Genomic DNA, 17,994 nt, shown 5'->3' with positions numbered 1-17,994 from the left:
AGCACACTGATGTCTTCACAAATAGATTACACAATTTTATTGTATTTGAATGAAATAAATAGAATACTTGAAGAACCGACTTTTAGGGAAGATGTAGCATGGCATATTGATAAATGTGTTTTTATGTATTTTATTGTATTAATTATTAATGTATTTTAAACTGATTTATGGTTAGAGTTTTATGTTGTAAGCCGCCCTGAGCCCGTTTCGGTGGGGTAGGGCGGGATATAAATCGAATGAAATATGAAATAAATAAATATTTAGAATTTGCACCAAGGAGGTTGCCTGCCACCACATTTATTCATTTCAAATTTGTATCCTGCCTTTCCACTTTTGAGTCCATGATGACTTTGAAATTAGCAAGCCCTATATCAGGTCTTGCAGAACTCTTCAGAATTTGAGACAGACAGGGATTATGACGCAGTAGGCATTACTGAAACTTGGTGGGCTGACACTCACAATTGGAATATTAGGATTGAGAGCTACAACTTGTTTAAAAGGGATAGACAAATAAGGAAGGGTGGAGAAGTTGGATTATATGTAAAAGAGGTATATGCTTGTAAGGAAATACATGAATCTGAGCATGGAATGTTAGTTCTCAGGGTAAAAAAGGGGGATAAGAAATAATAGTGATATTATGGTAGAGGTCTGCTATAAACCACCAAGCAAGGCTCAGGACTGGATCAGAAACTGCTATAACAGATTACAGAGGTTTCAAAGACATGAGATGTTTATGTTTAATTCGATTTATACCCCGCCCTCCCCACCAAGGTGTGCTCAAGGCGGCTTACATTAAATCGTAGTATACTATGATTGCAATCATAAAATCAATAAAACTATTAAAGTACAAGTTAAAACAATCTACAGTTGGTGCTAACAAATCAGATGTTACTCATTCTCAGGACGACAGTTGTTCCAGAATTCTCCTACAGTCAATTGAGGGCTTGCCGGAAGAGAGTGGTCTTACAGGCCCTGCAGAACTGAGTGAGGTCCCGCAAGGCCCTAACCTCTTCCGGCAATTGATTCCACCAGGAGGGGGCTGCCACCGAAAAGGCCTGATCCCTGGTGGTCAACAGAGATACAATGGTCATGGGAGGTTTCAATTACCCATATATCTGTTGGAAGTCCAACTCTGCTAAAAAGGAAACGTCAAATAAATCCATAAACTTCATTTTCCAGTAGAGAGCAGATACAAAGGTATCTGCTATCTTGGACTTGATTCTCACCAACAGGGAAGAACTGGTTGACAAGATGAAAGTAGCAGGCACATTGGACAGTAGTGACTAGGTTTTTTTTTTTTTTAAAGCAGGAGTACATGGGAATGCAGTTCCGGCTGGCTTGGCATAAGGGTGTGTGGCTTAATATGCAAATGAGTTCCTGTTGGGCTTCTTTTAACAACAACCAAAAGCCCTGATAGTGACCATGTAATTTTGGAATTTTCATAGCTTGTCCTTGTTTCCTTACTCTTCTCATGCTACATGCCATAAATTGTACTTATGTGAAAGCTTTCCCAAACAAAATGTTACTTATTGCTGACTAGAAGGACGAATGCTGTGGAAACAAGGAACAAAAGAAGGGGGAGTCTAACTCTAAGTCTGAAAGCATAAGGTTAGCAAAAAAAAAAAGGAATGGCCTGATAAAATCACATAGAGGGAGGCAGGAAACTTTTGGCTTTTATACTTCTTATCCCTTATGTTGAATGAATGAACTTTATTTGATTCTATAACACTATCTGGATTTTGATTTCTTTCAAAAACACCCTGATTAGGAATTAGAACCCTTGGATTGGTCCTTGTAACTTGAAGGGTAGAGTGATTTCAGATGTCAAATGATAATAGCACACATTGGTAATGGGACAGGAAAACGAGGTTACACTACAGTACTAGAAAACACAATAATTGAAGCTGGCTATGCTTGTAGCTGCTACCACCTCCTGTGGCAGTGAATTCCACATGTTAATCACCCTTTAGGTGAAGAAGTACTTCCTTTTATTAGTTTTAACCTGACTGCTCAGCAATTTCATCGAATGCCCACGAGTTCTTGTACTGTGAGAAAGGGAGAAAAGTACTTCTTTCTCTACTTTCTCCATCTCATGCATTATCTTGTAAACCTCTATCATGTCACCCCGCAGTTGACGTTTCTCCAAGCTAAAGAGCCCCAAGCGTTTTAACCTTTCTTCATAGTTTGGAAAGTGTGCCAACCCTTTAATCATTCTAGTTGCCCTTTTCTGGACTTTTTCCAATGCTATAATATCCTTTTTGAGGTGCAGTGACCAGAATTGCACACAGTATTCCAAATGAAACCGCACCATCGATTTATACAGGGGCATTATGATACTGGCTGATTTGTTTTCAATTCCCTTCCAAATAATTCCCAGCATGGCGTTGGCCTTTTTTATTGCAATCGCACACTGTCTTGACATTTTCAGTGAGTTATCTACCACGACCCCAAGATCTCTCTCTTGGTCAGTCTCTGCCAGTTCACACCCCATCGACTTGTATTTGTAGCTGGGATTCTTGGCCCCAATGTGCATTACTTTGCACTTGGCCACATTGAACCTCATCTGCCACATTGACGCCCACTCACCCAGCCTCAACAGATCCCTTTGGAGTTCCTTACAATCCTCTCTGTTTCTCACCATCCTGAACAATTTAGTGTCATCTGCAAACTTGGCCACTTCACTGCTCACTCCCAACTCCAAATCATTTATGAACAAGTTAAAGAGCGTGGGACCCAGTACCGAGCCCTGTGGCACCCCACTGCTTACCATCCTCCACTGCGAAGACTGCCCATTTATACTCACTCTCTGCTTCCTATTAATTAGCCAGTTTTTGATCCACAAGAGGACCTGTCCTTTAACTCCATGACTCCTGAGCTTTCTAAGGAGCCTTTGATGAGAAACTTTATCAAAAGCTTTTTGGAAGTCAAGGTAAACAATATCTATCGGGTCTCCTTTGTCCACGTTTGTTCACCCCCTCAAAGAAATGTAACAGGTTAGTGAGGCAAGATCTTCCCTTACAGAACCCATGCTGAGTTTTCCTCAATAACCCGTGTTCATCAATGTGCCTACTCATTCTGTCTTTGATAATGGTTTCTACCAACTTTCCCGGTATTGAAGTCAGACTGACTGGCCTGTAATTTCCCGGATCTCCTCTGGAACCCTTTTTAAAGATGGGGGTGACATTTTCTACCTTCCAGTCCTCAGGAAAGGAGGCAGATGTCAATGAAAGATTACATATTTTTGTCAGGAGATCCACAAGTTCAACTTTGAGTTCTTTAAGGCACTGCTACCTCTTCATCTGTGGAACCTCTGGCTTTGACCCCTGGATCTGCTTGACCATGCATCTCAGACCTGCTTTAACCCTGCCTTCCTATGGACTCTTTGCTTGACTCACCCATGTACAATTCTTGGACAGAACTCTCGGCTGCATGTCTCTGGTTAGGGTTTTGGCTTGACTGTTCTGGCTTCTCCTGCCTGTCTGCATCCTGAGCACCCCACCTGCTAGGATTGATGGAGGACCAAGAAACCTGGTGGGGCCACCTCTGTCAAGGTGATTGTTTCACCCTACCTTTCCCAGGTCTTGGTCACACACCCCAGGCCCACTTCTTACACTGGGACCTGGTATTGCATAGCATCAGTGTTTGGGGAGTGGGGGGGGGGGAGTTATGTTCCTAACCCTATCACCTGTGTGTCTCAGAATGGAATGAAGGATGGAAGGCGACTGAACATAACTGTATCTCCATCTCCTTCCATCTCAACACCTTTTCCCAATGGCATACCTCCCTGTATCCCCAATCGCTGGGATTGTGGACTTTGCTTTCCTGGTGGTGTAGTTCCCCCAGGTGCTTGCCCTGTCTATGACTTCACATAGCAGGAAGAACAATAAACAATGTCTTGTGTCATTTGAAAGACTGAAATTTAATTCCATAACCTTTTGTGGAGTATAGATGATACCGTATAGTGGGGTGGTCAAACTTGCTTAATGTAAGAGCCACACAGAATAAATGTCAGATGTTTGAGAGCCACAAAACATGAACATCAGATGTTTGAGGGAAGGGAGGGAGGGTGGAGAGAAAGCAACTTTAAATGCATTATCCAAACTGCCTGCTGGCTTGGAGAAGTGATTTAAAAAGAGAAATGCCTTTTCCAAGCTGGCCTACGGGAGGGGTGTGTGTGAGAGGCACACAGTATTTGTGAAAGAGCCACAGTTTGCCCACCCCTACCGTCAAGCAATAAGAGCTGCAGTTCCCATGCCTGTACCAGGCAAAGGACAGAGACACGTGCGTGACGTGAATCCACTACTAAAAAGCTTAAAGTCTTCCTCTCCATTCTCCTCTGAATATCTCCTCTCTCCTTCCTACTGATGGACTCGCCCAACAAATGTATTTCCCTCCCGCCAACCCCCTTCCCCCTTTACATTGGATCCTTCTGTTTCTTCCGATCTCGAATGACGATTCTATGAGCTCACATTCGAATTGTTTTGGGCCACGGCAGCCACCGTCGCCGCGTTGAGGGCGTGGAGGAAGAAGTGCGCGCGCGCCAGAATTCAAAAGGCAACAGCAACAGGTTGCAGAAAGGACTTTGGTAGGATTTCCCATTCTCGGATTCTGCGGTTTTTTTTTTGTTTTTTTTAAAGCAACCTCCTCTTTCTGAAGCGCTCTCTCTCCTGCCTGCAAAGTAGTAGGTAGGTGAGGGAAGAGAAGGTACTGGTTTCCCCACTTTTTCATTCTACGGAAGCTTTCCTGCGTTTGTGGATTTATTTATGTCATGCCTTTCTCTTCAGCGGAAACCCAAAGTGGCTTAGAACTCTGGACTCTTCCTCTATTTTATCCTTGTAACAACAGTAGGTTGTTATTAAGGTAGGTTACGCTGAGAGAGAGAGAGTGACTGTTACATAGTCACCCCGTGAGCTTCCACGATCGAGTAGAGATTTGAACCTGGGTCTCCCAAATCCTAGTGTGACAATATTAACCACTCCATCACGCTTGCTGTTATATTCACTGCGTTGCTGTTGCAGGGCATTATGGGATGCTTTCTCAGGACTTACATGCCTCACTGCATCATCTTATGTGACTTAATAGTACAAGGCGAGAGGCAGGATCAGTAGTGGCTGGGCACGCTTATTCCTAACCGAAGTTGTTTTCCATCCGGGGACATAGCTGTGTAGTTTACTTGTTGCCGTTGCAGTTTCTCTGTCTCAGTTCCCTGGCAGTGCCCACTCACCTCCACAGCTTTCAGTTTTTAAAAAATCAGCAATTGAATATTGTATTGTTGGTGTATTAACAACCTGTGCATTGAGTTCTACAAACTCCTGGCTTTTTAAAAAAAGTTGGTAGCCTCTTTTGTTGTATTAGCCACAGTGTATGTGTGTATATCAAATTTTTACCACTGTGTGACACACAGAGTGTTGGACTTGATGGGCCGTTGGCCTGATCCAACATGGCTTCTCTTATGTTCTTATGTTGTAAAGATGTGCATTTTCCCTTATATCCCTTTAATTTTATATTATTTCACTATAACAATATTTATTTGCTGATTTTAAAAGGTGATGGGGAAGGAAATGGCATCAGTGGATACAAGGGAAAGAAAAATGGCTGCTGTGTTGGCAAGGCCAGGAAAACACACTTTCCCACCCACATGGCAGCAGTAAGAACATAAGAGAAGTCCTGTTGGATTAGGCCAATGGCCCATCCAGTCCAACAATGTGTCACACAGTGGCCAAAAAAATTATATACACACACACACACACACACATTGTGGCTAATAGCCACTGATGGACCTCTGCTCCATATTTTTGTCTAACCCCCGCTTGAAGCTGTCTATGCTTGTAGCCACCGCCACCTCCTGTGGCGGTGAATTCCACATGTTAATCACTCCTTGGGTGAAGTAGTACTTCCTTTTATCCGTTTTAACCTGACTGGCTCAGCAATTTCATCGAATGCCCATGAGTTCTTGTACTGTGAGAAAGGGAGAAAAGTACTTCTTTCTCTACTTTCTCCATCCCATGCATTATCTGGTAAACCTCTATCATGTCACCCCGCAGTCGACGTTTCTCCAAGCTAAAGAGCCGCAAGCATTTTAACCTTTCTTCATAAGGAAAGTGTTCCAACCCTTTAATCATTCTAGTTGCCCTTTTCTGGACTTTTCCCAATGCTACTGGCTGATTTGTTTTCAATTCCCTTCCTAATAATTCCCAGCACGGCATTGGCCTTTTTTATTGCAATTGCACACTGTCTTGACATTTTCAGTGAGTTATCTACCACGACCCCAAGATCTCTCTCTTGGTCAGTCTCTGCCAGTTCACACCCCATCGACTTGTATTTGTAGCTGGGATTCATGGCCCCAATGTGCATTACTTTGCATTTGGCCACATTGAACCTCATCTGCCACCTTGACGCCCACTCTCCCAGCCTCAACAGATCCCTTTGGAGTGCCTCACAATCCTCTCTGGTTCTCACCAGTCTGAACAATTTAGTGTCATCTGCAAACTTGGCCACTTCACTGCTCACTCCCAACTCCAAATCATTTATGTACAAGTTAAAGAGCGTGGGACCCAGTACCGAGCCCTGCGGCACCCCACTGCTTACCGTCCTCCACTGCGAAGTCTGCCCATTTATACTCACTCTGCTTCCTATTAATTAGCCAGTTTTTGATCCACAAGAGGACCTGTCCTTTAATTCCATGACTCTCGAGCTTTCTAAGGAGACTTTGATGAGAAACTTTATCAAAAGCTTTCTGGAAGTCAAAGTAAACAATATCTATTGGGTCTCCTTTCTGCACATGTTTGTTCACCCCCTCAAAGAAATGTAACAGGTTAGTGAGGCAAGATCTTCTCTTACAGAACCCATGCGGAGTCTTCCTCAATAACCTGTGTTCCTCAATGTGCCTTCTCATTCTGTCCTTGATAATGGTATTGAAGTCAGACTGACTGGCCTGTAATTTCTCGGATCTCCTCTGGAACCCTTTTTAAAGATGGGGGTGACATTTGCTACCTTCTAGTCCTCAGGAACGGAGGCAGATGTTTTTTGCAATATGCTCCTCATAGTCCCTTTTTGCCTGCTTGATCAGTCTTGCATTTGATTTGCCACAGGCTGTGTTTCTTTTTATTAATCTCAGACTAGCTTTCCACCGCTTAAAGGAGTCCTTCTTACCTTTTACAGCTTCCATTACTTTGTTAACCATGCAGGCCTTTTCTTATGCCTGTTTGTGCCTTTCCTAACTTGTGGTATATATTTTATCTGAGCTTCTAGGATTGTAGTTTTAAATAGCCTCCAAGTTTCCCCAAGGGTTTGGACTGTATTTACCTTTCCTTTCAGTTTCCTCTTCAGTTTGGTGTAGTGGTTAAGAGCCAGTTTGGTGTAGTGGTTAAGTGTGTGGACTCTTATCTGGGAGAACCGGGTTTGATTCCCCACTCCTCCACTTGCACCTGCTGGAATGGCCTTGGGTCAGCCATAGCTCTGGCAGAAGTTGTCCTTGAAAGGGCAGCTGCTGGGAGAGCCCTCTCCAGCCCCACCCACCTCACAGGGTGTTTGTTGTGGGGGAGGAAGGTAAAGGAGATTGTGAGCCGCTCTGAGACTCTTCGGAGTGGAGGGCGGGATATAAATCCAATATCATCATCTTCTTCATATGCCTTCTCATCTCAGAGAATTTACCCCTTTTAAAGTTAAATGTGGTCATGCTGGCCTTTTGGAGCAACTCTCTATTTATACAAATGGTGAAATCAATAACGTTATGGTAACTGCTCCCAAGCGGTGCGATCACTTTTACATCTCTCACCAAGTCTTGGACATTACTTAGGACCAAATCCAGGATCGCCCCACCCCTGGTAGGTTCTGAGACCATCTGCTCCATAGCACAGTCACTGAGAGCATCAAGAAACTCAATCTCTTTCTCTCGACCAGAACACATATTGACCCAATCAATCTGCGGGTAGTTAAAATCACCTATTACGACACAGTTTTTACGTTTAGCCATTATCTTTAATCCTTCCATCATATTATAATCGTCCTCTCTCTTTTGATTTGGTGGGCGATAGCAAACTCCCATAGTTAAATTTCCTTTTGGGCCCTCTATTTCAACCCAAAGCATTTCTAGAAGGGAATCTAATTCTCTGACCTCAGTCTTACTGGACCGTATACCCTCTGACATACAGGGCCACCCCACCTCCAACCCTTCCCTCCCTATCCTTCCAATATAACTTATATCCAGGAATCGCCGTGTCCCACTGATTCTCCTCATTCCACCAGGTTTCTGAAATTCCCACAATGTATGTTTTCTCCCAACACTAAACATTCCAATTCACCAATTTTATCAAAGATTTCAGGTTTTCACGGCTGGTAACATCATTAGGGTTTGTAGAATCTTTCGGGATCAAGTGCCGTGTTCTACTGGAGAAAGTTTTCCTTCCAGACGTTTCGTTCTCAGCTGCGGAGAACATCCACTTTCTCCAGTAGAACACGGCACTTGATCCCAAAAGATTCTACAAACCCTAATCACCAATTTTACTTTGAACACTTCTAGCATTTGTGTAGAAAAATCTTTAATTTCCCAGGCAAGCTAGGCCTGCCATCTTCCTCCTGCCGCCTCGAGACTCTGGAAGACAGTCCATTCTGTTTGTCACCCTCTCAGTGGACAACTCTGATCCATTACCTGGTAGAAAAGTAACAGCTAACCCTTAATCTCTTTGAGATGAGTCCTCCTGAACCAGAGACATTTAATCTCCTGTCAGCTTTCCCCCAAGATTTAGTTTAAAAACTGCTCTGCCACCTTTTTGATTTTAAGCGCCAGCAGCCTGGTTCCATCTGGGGACAAATGGAGACCGTCTCTTTTGTACAGCTCCCGCTTGTTCCAGAAAGCATCCCAGTGCCTAATAAACTTAAATCCTTCCTCCTTCCACCATCGTCTCATCCACACATTGAGACTTCTAATTTGTGCCTGTCTCTCCTGCCCTGCACGTGGAACAGGTAGCACTTCTGAGAAGGCTACCTTGGAGGTCCTGGCCTTAAGTCTCCCGCCTAGCAGCCTAAATTTTTCCTCCAGAACCTCACGACTGCATTTCCCCACATCGTTGGTGCCAACATGCACCACGACCACTGGCTCCTCCCCAGCACTGTCTATCAGCCTATCTACTACACACGTAATGTCCACTATCTTCGCACCAGGCAGGCAAGTCACCATATGGTCAGTATGCGGTTTTGCCACCCAGCTGTCTACTTGCCTAAGGATCGAATCACCAACTACCAAGACCCCTCCTCTCTCCCTGCCCAGGGAGGGTTCTTGTTTTGATATGATTTTACCCAACACTTCGTAGTACAGCATGTCTGGGAAAGATCCGAGAAAAGAAAGCCCTGGGAGGTGTAGAAATGCACTGGAATCTGTGGGAAGGTGAGGGAAAAAAACCAATAGTATTGAGCCCAGTCCAAATAACTATGTGGAATAGGTCAAAAGTGTGCTGTGACTGCTCTGTGTACCTTTTCCTGGTTATATTTGCATTTAGATATTTATATCTCACCAGGCAGACTGACCACCTTTCTACCCTTTGACTCAACTGTTTGCAACATCTGACCTTTTATAACCTTGAATGTCATCTTACTGAAGCCTATTACATTTATTTTATTAAATTTCTATCCCACCCTCTCCCGCAAGTGAGCTCAGGGTGGGTACACAAATGCATACATGTATTTGATGAATGGGATTTTAGCCGTTAAAAACTTAAGCCAGAATAAAAATGTGTTAAATCCTTGTGTCACAAGATTCATATTTCTGTTTGTATTTGAAAAAAAGTTGGTATATTTGCTTCCAACATTTGTATCCTAGCACTGTGTTCCATGGGACTCTCAGTTTGTCTTCCACTGAGGAGCCTGGTAGGCTTTTGAAGAACCTTAGGGTTGTCCTACAACCTACCACCAGTGTACAGGATGTTTGATCCCTTCCAAACAGCAAATGGTGCTATACAAAGTAGTTACGACTGTCACAGTGCAAGCTCTCTTTCTTCTGCAGAATAAATTTTCTCAATGGATGCAGCATCTTCCTTCAAGTCTCCCTGCAAAATATTTGAGAGAAAGAAAACAGGTGAGTCTGTACTTAATCAAAGTTGTAATGAGACTTTTTAATATTCTAAATGTTTCCAGCTAATAACACTTGTTTCCTGGCAAAGACTGTCATTCCCAGGGTGTCTGGTGTGCCCAAGTAGTCGTAGTCTCTTTGCTCCTATACCCCAAACTGAGATTTTGGTACATCCCAAGCCTTAGCATTTCAAGATGAGATAGGATGGAGCAAGTTCCTACGTCAAGTTGAGATAGGAAGGAGCTCCACTATGAATCAAGCTTTCTGGGATCCTTTTCCTGAGCTGTTGCATTTCTTCCACAATGTGATCCTCAGCAAGCAGTTTTCAAGGCAAATGAGAAGCAGAATTTTTTTTTTCTTCCACAGTACTAGGGACAGATAATATAGAGGCATACTACTTCTTTCCTTCAGGAAACTTGTTTGAGGAAAAGTGTGGAAGTGCACAGTGAAGCCTCCAAAAGGAGTGTTACTTTGCAGCATTTTGTTAGAAGAACTGCATTAGGAAGGTGATCTTGAAATCTTTACCATTATTCCACTGAAAATAGACAGAAACTCATAGGGGTCAGAAAAGTCACTCTTCTGTTCAGTAACAAGAATTTGGAGATGAAGCTATGAATATGAAAAAGGCTCTCTTTCTTTCCCAATACAGAACCAGACAGTTCTCCATCTTTAATATCTATCCCAGCTTCTCCCTTCATGCAGAAGCTTGGCTATGGAACTGGAGTTAATGTTTACCTTATGAAAAGGTAAGGAAATACCTCTATGGTAAATTTAGGCGTAGCTCATGACTAGAGACAAATTATTCACATAAAACTGATTTATGTGGGATAGCTTCAAAAGGTGGAGTGAGAATAATTAGTTTTGCTCTTGGAGTTGATATGTCAAACTCGGAATAAAGATGAAATTATTCCCCTTATTCAAATTGGCTGGTGACACCGAATGCGGGAACTGGAGCAAGCCTTGACATTGGGGGGGGGGGGGGGGGGGGTGCTTTAGAAGCCAGGCCAAGAATTCATATATCAGAGTCATTTTTCAGCATTCAGGATTTTAATTATATTATTTTATAATTATTGCTACCATAGAATATAATTTTAGACTTTTACTTGTAACTCTAGTCAAGCTATGACAAGTGATGTAGTATATAAATAATTTTGAGTGTGTGTATGGGTAGCTTTGGTTGCTATCACAACAAAAACCTAACCCTCGCACCTAACTTCTCCCTATTTCTCAAATTATTAGCATTATTGCTTTAAAAAAACTCAGTTTGACTGAATGTTGGAGCCAATATAGAAAGCAATCAGTTGGGAAATGAATTCACTCACCACCACTGAATGGTGTAAAGTTAACATATAAAGCACATGCATTTATACAGTCATACAGCAAAGTATATTATGATGTGAAATAAGCAATTTTTGTACTTCCACTAAGGATTGCCAAGAGTGACTGCAAATAAAATCACTGATGGAAAAAGAAATTAGGCACCACAATGAAATTTCTAAGCACTATGCTGACCTGATGCCTGGGATTTGTCAACTCTTAAGTTAGCGTGTCTTTTCCTTACTGTTGTGCAAATACCATCATATAATGTCCTTTGCTGGCTCTTGTTGTCTGCTTGTATGCTTGAATCTGAAACTGCCTGAGGGGGCTGTTGGTGGACTTCTTGATACCTAACTACCTAAACAAATTAGTTAAATACTTTCTAGGTTGTTAATCAGTCATATTTATGATAGATTTGGTGGGGGTGGGGTACAGTTCCTTTCTGAACTCAGTTATAGTAATGTAGACTTGGATCAAAATTGGTAATCTGTTATCTGAATCAAACCTCAGCATTGGGTCTATGTATGGCCCTAGCAACCAAAGGCCCATCTTTACCTGAGGCTGTTTGTTTTTAGGTCTCCAAAAGGCATCTCTCACTCTCCATGGGCTGTGAAAAAAATAAATCCTAAATGTAACTCCAGTCAGCAAAACATATATCAAAAAAGACTGAATGAAGAAGCTAAAATTCTAAAAGATCTTCAACACCCTAACATTGTGGGTAAGTTGGAATGAGAAGAGGGGAGGATAGATTCTTCATTGAGATTTCTGTAGCATCCTCTGTTTATTGGTAGATAAAGTGGCAGCCAGACTAGCCCATATTGACATATAAAGATAGTTTCTGAAATTTGCTGTGAGTCTCTTCGCCGGCAGCCACCTTGAGCCAAGAAGAAAAGTGTGCTTGTGTAAATATAGCAAGGGTAGTACTTTAATGGACTGTCAGGTAAAATGTGTTCAGAGATTCACCTTTAAGTACAAAGAAACAGCTGGAGATGTGGAGAAAGGACCTGTAGTAGTCTTGGTGGATATCTGCTGTGCACTGGGGAACAATAGGGGTAAACAGCTTTTGCCAGCTTCTCCAACTGCAAGTTTAGTTTATTTGATTTATATCCCACTCGGTTTCCTGCAAGCAGGACTCAGGGCAGCATACACAAGGCCAGTGCTAGGGTGTCTGGTGCCCCGGTCCGGCGCCCACCCAAACCTGCCCTGCTGTCGCACCTCTGCTCATGGGGAGGGCAGGCGCAGCAGGAGAGGGCTGGGTGGGCTCCAGGTGAGCCACACCTGCAGAGTGCACTCTCAGTTGCTCCGAGGTTGCCCTTTTAGGCAGTCTTGGAGTGCCTCCGAGACTGCACTGCACAGGTGCAGCCCCCGCTCAACCTTCTCAGACAGACCAGAGAAGGCTGAGCGGGGAGTGTGGGCAAACCACACTAACGCCCCACCCAGCTGCCTTTGCCTTCAAGGTGAGAGCAGCCAGGCAGGACATCTTCTCCTCTCCTCTGAGCCTGGAGGACAGCACACACCACCATGCCACACTGCAGCTCTCAGCTTCCCGGGTCTCAGGAAGTTGAGAGCGATGAGGGGAGGGGGTGCCTAGTGGCACCCCATAGACCAGGTAGTGCCCTAGGCAGCCACCTACCTGGTATACTCAGTCTGGAGCCAGTACAGCTGATACAGTACAGGTTGTATGTGCGTTCTCAAGTGGGTCCCTATAAGGAGCCGTGTAGCCATTTTCTGGATCAGTTGGAATTTCTGGAGCAAGCTCAAGGGCAGCCCTACATAGAATGAGTTACAGTAGTCCAGTAAAGTAGGAACACAGGGATCTACTGTTGGTGTTGGAAACTGCAAAGTATATGTGCATGACAGAATTCCATATAAGGATAAAAAACTGGTCCTTTCCTACCACTTCAAAATATGCTAAAGGTCTGAATTGCTCTTTGGAGTGTGAATGTTGAGAAGTATTAGGCTGAACATAGGCTTTCGTCAGACCCTAAGCAAGAGAATTGTATGTGTCCTTGAAGGATTTCGTGCATTTACTGAAGCCAAAGATGGGAGTATGTGCCTTGCCATGGAATATGGGGGAGAAAAATCTCTCAATGACCTCATAGAAGAGAGGAGAGCACAGCATAAAGGGCCCTTCCCAGCTGCCACTATTGTCAAAGTTGCCTTGCACATGGCAAGAGGGTTGAAGGTATGTATCTGATCCTGGTTGTGGAATCTACATATAACTTATAAGAGCAGACCCTGTTCTAGCAAAGCTTGTATGTATGTATTGGATTTTTAAACCACCCTTTTCCTACAATCAGAGCTTAGGGCAGTGTACATAGTAAGAACAGTGGCATAATAACATCCATTTAAAATAACATTCCCCTAGTATATATCTAAGCACTAAGATGAGGATAGACCTCCTAAGCGTGCCACTGCCTTGCGGTGGGAGGAGGCAGGGAGAGAAATGAAAACCAAAGAAAAAGCAGGAGTGACAGCCAGGTGGAACACCACCGCTGTCCTCAACCTAATGCTCCTCTTTGCACTTGCAAAGAAGTAGGTTGTGGAAGGAACATATTTTCCCCAAAGGAGCAGTTTATAGTGAAGGGAACAAATATGTGGCTCTCTGACTATGTAGTAAAGGAAAGTTACTTAGTTCTCCCTTAGTTCTCACACTGCGACTTTTGAGATTCCAACCCACATGCAGTAACTCTGGGCTGACATGGTTACTAAAAGATGCCAATGTACAGTGGTAATGTCCAGTGCATAATTTACTCAGTTTCTAACCATTTATCTGTAAATACCTTAAGACAAGTGATGAATAGAGAAGTTTTATGTAAGTAATTAATTTTATATTGATGTTTTTATCTGTTATGCTCTGCTTCTGAATGGCCTGTGGACTGAACTGCAAATCAAGGAGTGTAGCAGTACAGGCAAGGGACAGATAGCCCAACTCATCACACAGTTGCAAGTTCAAATAGGAGCAAATACTTAGCACCATGTTTGGGATGGGAAGAGTGGGGGAGGTCTGTTCCTAAGGGAAGCAAACGTGTTGTAAAAAAAAGAATTCTTTGAAAGTGGGGTGGTGGTTGATGGAAGATACAGACGGCTTCCTAGGATATGGAGCGGGGGCACAAAATCTGCTGCTGAAAGGTATAACTTAGGAGAAAGATGGTCTGTTACAATTTCTGGATCTACATTTACCTAATGCTAACAGTACAAGATACTGTAGGGAACTTGGAAGTGATCTGGTCCCTGCTTAGGGGGCTTGATGGTCCATGTTAAAAGACATAGGTAGGAGGAGGCAGAGTGCAGGGACTAAAATACGTAGAGGGGAAGGGGGAAAACCAGGCAGTGGTGGAGAAGAAGAGGGGAAATAGGCAGGAAAGAGGTTTAAAACCAAAGGTCTGAGAAGAGGTAAGGGCATAAGAAAGGAAGATGAGTGTAGCAGGAGCATTTTAAAGGGACTGGCAAGGGAAACCAATATGTGGAGGGGGATGTCTGAGTGAGCAAGCAATCTGTCTGGCTTGCTGTCTGCTCTTGATTGCCTGCATGAACTGCTTTGGAAGTCTTGTCCCCAAGCAAAACTACTCCCTGCACCTCATCCTAGCCCCTTCCTCTTCTCTTCTTCAGTATCTACACAATGACAAAAAATTGCTTCATGGAGACATCAAATCGTCCAACGTCATCATTAAAGATGACTTTCAGTCAATAAAGATCTGTGATGTTGGTGTTTCACTGCCTCTGGATGAAAACATGACAGGTATGTTGTAGTACTAGCAACCCCTTTATGGCCTGTGGCATTCTCTTGGTGGCCAGTCTTCAGTTCCTACTTCTGTGACCTGGGGGAGCATGTGGCCTTAGTGTTCAAGGGGCTGGCTTGTAAAAACATATTGTATTTCTCTGAAGAATTGCATTGCCAAAACTGGGGCCTGTTATATGCTCCATAATTGCATTCCTATTGGAAAGCAGTGAATAAGTGATACAGTATTTACTCAGATGGAAGACTAAGTTCTTTCACAGGTATGACATAAAAGAAAGTGTGATTGTCTTACATTTGCATATGTTACAGCTCTGTCCAGTATTTTTTTGTGTTTATGTTGGATTTTTAAGTGGATCCTCTAAGTTTTCTTCCTTTTGAGTAAATGTGCTATAGAGGTTTTTTTTAGGATTAAGAAACCAAAGTTTCTCTGCCAGGATACTGGAGCAGTTGTGTGGATACCTCAAAGCAGCTAGGCAGCAAAGAGGAAGATTTTTCTTTAAAAGACTAAATTATGCTTATTGATTCATTAAGGCTCCTGTCCTTTAGTTAATAGACATTAATACGTTATTGCTCAGTTGGGACTTCTAAAAATATAAATACCTGCTTGAAAGAAGTAAAGCTGCTGTACTCCAGAAGAGAAAGGAAACGTGAAGACTCACTGTAGATTAGCTATTCAAGATTTCTAGGAACCAAGGCTGGAATGACTGTCTGCTTAGCTGCCAGGCCCATTTCTTTACCACTAAGCATTCTGAAATTATATAGAGGGAAAGTCAGAGTCTTGGATATGTGAGTGGAATCCTCTTGCTTCTGCTTGTTTTCTGGTCTTCCTAGCTTGCTTCCTCACCCATAGGAAGGGAAGGAGCAGCAGGATGAGGTTGTGAGACTTTCTTTTCCTGTGCAAAATACAGTCTGTGCTCTTAGATGCAGAGTTGGGTGACTTGAGGTAGCTGGCTTTTTAAAAACTGGAGTACAAAATCTTCCCCATCCAATGTGGTTTTATGTGTAAATTATACAGATGAAACGAGCTGTGCAGAGTTCAGAATCCTCCCTCCCCCAAATCATGCTCATCCACCCTTACCTCCTCAGGCACCTGAATTTCAGCACATTTTCAAGCCTCAGTTGACTGAGGAGGTGCGATGTTTTGAGTATTTAATTGGGGGGGGGGAGGTTCTTGCAGGTGATTCTGCATTTCATTTAGACACTATTTTCTGTACAGTGAGTGACCCAGAAGCCTACTATATTGGCACTGAACCCTGGAAACCAAAGGAAGCTCTGGAGGAAGATGGCATCATCACTGACAAGGCTGACATCTTTGCATTGGGGCTGACTCTGTGGGAAATGATGACACTTTCCATACCTCACCTTACCCTTCCTGGAGATGACGAAGTATCAGATGAAGGTGTGTTTGATGGGGGTTCCTCTTGGTTTGGCTGAGCAATGGCTTCCATGGCACTTCTCCCTCTTGATGGAGTTGATTCAATAGAAAGTTAATCTGTGTGTCTGGTTAGTGCATTCACTTTAGGCATGGAGATGGGACCAAACACATTGTTCCAGTAAAAAAGGGGGTACACAAAGAATTGGTTGAAAAGAAAGAAGTTAGTATTAATGTAAAAATACTTCTTAGCACTAGGGCCCTCTTGAGTTAGTAAAAACAGCCTTCAAGGTAGCTGTTTTATACTCCTCTTCTAGAATTACTTGGTCGCTTTGTGTATCCATGTGCACACTATGTCTGCATTCTTTGGGTTGAAGTGTGGAGACCATCATTTATTCCATCTTCAGAGTGGCTTTGTAGGAAATGGCTTGCTTTAATCTGATTTTAATATCTTCTCAGATGCTTCTTTTGATGAGGATGACTTTGATGAATCTGCATATTATGAGGCTCTTGGGACCCGGCCACCGCTCAACGTGGAAGAGCTAGGCCCACTCTATCAAAATGTCATTGAGCTGTTCTCTCTGTGCACCTTTGAGGATCCGAAGAAACGTCCTGCAGCTGCACTCATTGTTGATTGCTTAGAGGCCCAGGGATCCATACAATAAGGACTGCCTCTGTGATCCTACACTACTGTGGCAGTTTCTCTTATTTTTCTTGAAGTTTCTTTTGGCCACCATTGAAATTAATAGATGTTGGATGTATATATATTAATTACATGGAGAAACTTAAATGCACAGAAAACTGTTAGTTTTAACACTACAGTGTAAACATTTTATAGTCTTGAAAGATTGTTCCGAGTAGGTTCTTCAGTGCTGGAAATACTTTGACTTACTGATAAACTGATCCTTTAGGAACCTCTGGAAGGCTCCATGTTATATCATATCCCTTCCCATCTTCTCCCTGATTGTGTTGTGAAGTCATTTCTGTTCATTTAATTCTTGTGATATGTAAACTGTTTTGAATTATATCCTCGTGTTGATATCATTTGACCATGGCTACTTAAAACTAGTTTAGGTCTTTATTAATGCAATTTCTAAGTAAGTAACAACTAAAGAGAACTAAAAAAGGTTGTGAAGTATGACATTTGCTATCCTGCAGTGGTACTAGTTTAACTTGCTAAGGGACTATTTTATCTTGCTGAGAGGCTACCTTATATGAGGCATCTTTCTCAGCTGCTCACAGATGCATGGCAACTTCTGCCAGTGGAACTAGGCAGTGAGAAAGGGTGCTTTCACAACAGCGACTGTTTCCAAGAGGATATTTTCCATAGCAAATTGCATTAAAACAGATGATTTAGTGTGTGTGCAAAGTCTGCCGTGAAAACGTTGTGAATGTCACCCCAGAGTTGAAAACGACTGGTGCTTGCACAGGGGACCTTTCCTTTCCGAAAGCACCCAAAGTGTCACCTGCGAGCTTTCTGACTTGGATGCCTCCCTT

At 43.0% G+C, this 17,994-nt stretch overlaps 1 protein-coding gene across 4 annotated transcripts; it reads left to right on the top strand.

Moving 5' to 3' along the window:
- Positions 1 to 4,416: 4,416 nt before the first annotated feature.
- Positions 4,417 to 17,537, top strand: PBK (PDZ binding kinase). 4 transcript variants are annotated; one of them, XM_060250777.1, is made up of 8 exons: positions 4,417 to 4,585; positions 10,001 to 10,072; positions 10,716 to 10,812; positions 11,959 to 12,101; positions 13,399 to 13,568; positions 14,996 to 15,125; positions 16,342 to 16,524; positions 16,957 to 17,537. In XM_060250777.1, exons 2-8 carry the CDS (start codon positions 10,015 to 10,017, stop codon positions 17,160 to 17,162), a joined length of 987 nt encoding a protein of 328 aa, XP_060106760.1. In that variant the 5' UTR covers positions 4,417 to 4,585; positions 10,001 to 10,014; the 3' UTR covers positions 17,163 to 17,537. The 4 variants fall into 4 exon arrangements, with proteins under 4 accessions (XP_060106760.1, XP_060106752.1, XP_060106767.1 ...); XM_060250769.1 differs by having other exon boundaries at positions 4,507 to 4,685; XM_060250784.1 differs by having other exon boundaries at positions 4,538 to 4,704.
- Positions 17,538 to 17,994: the final 457 nt, after the last annotated feature.

This window comes from Heteronotia binoei, chromosome 1 (assembly GCF_032191835.1).
Source record: "Heteronotia binoei isolate CCM8104 ecotype False Entrance Well chromosome 1, APGP_CSIRO_Hbin_v1, whole genome shotgun sequence".
In the NCBI taxonomy this organism is placed as follows: Eukaryota; Metazoa; Chordata; class Lepidosauria; order Squamata; family Gekkonidae; genus Heteronotia; species Heteronotia binoei.
This window is presented reverse-complemented; position numbering and strand designations above follow the sequence as displayed.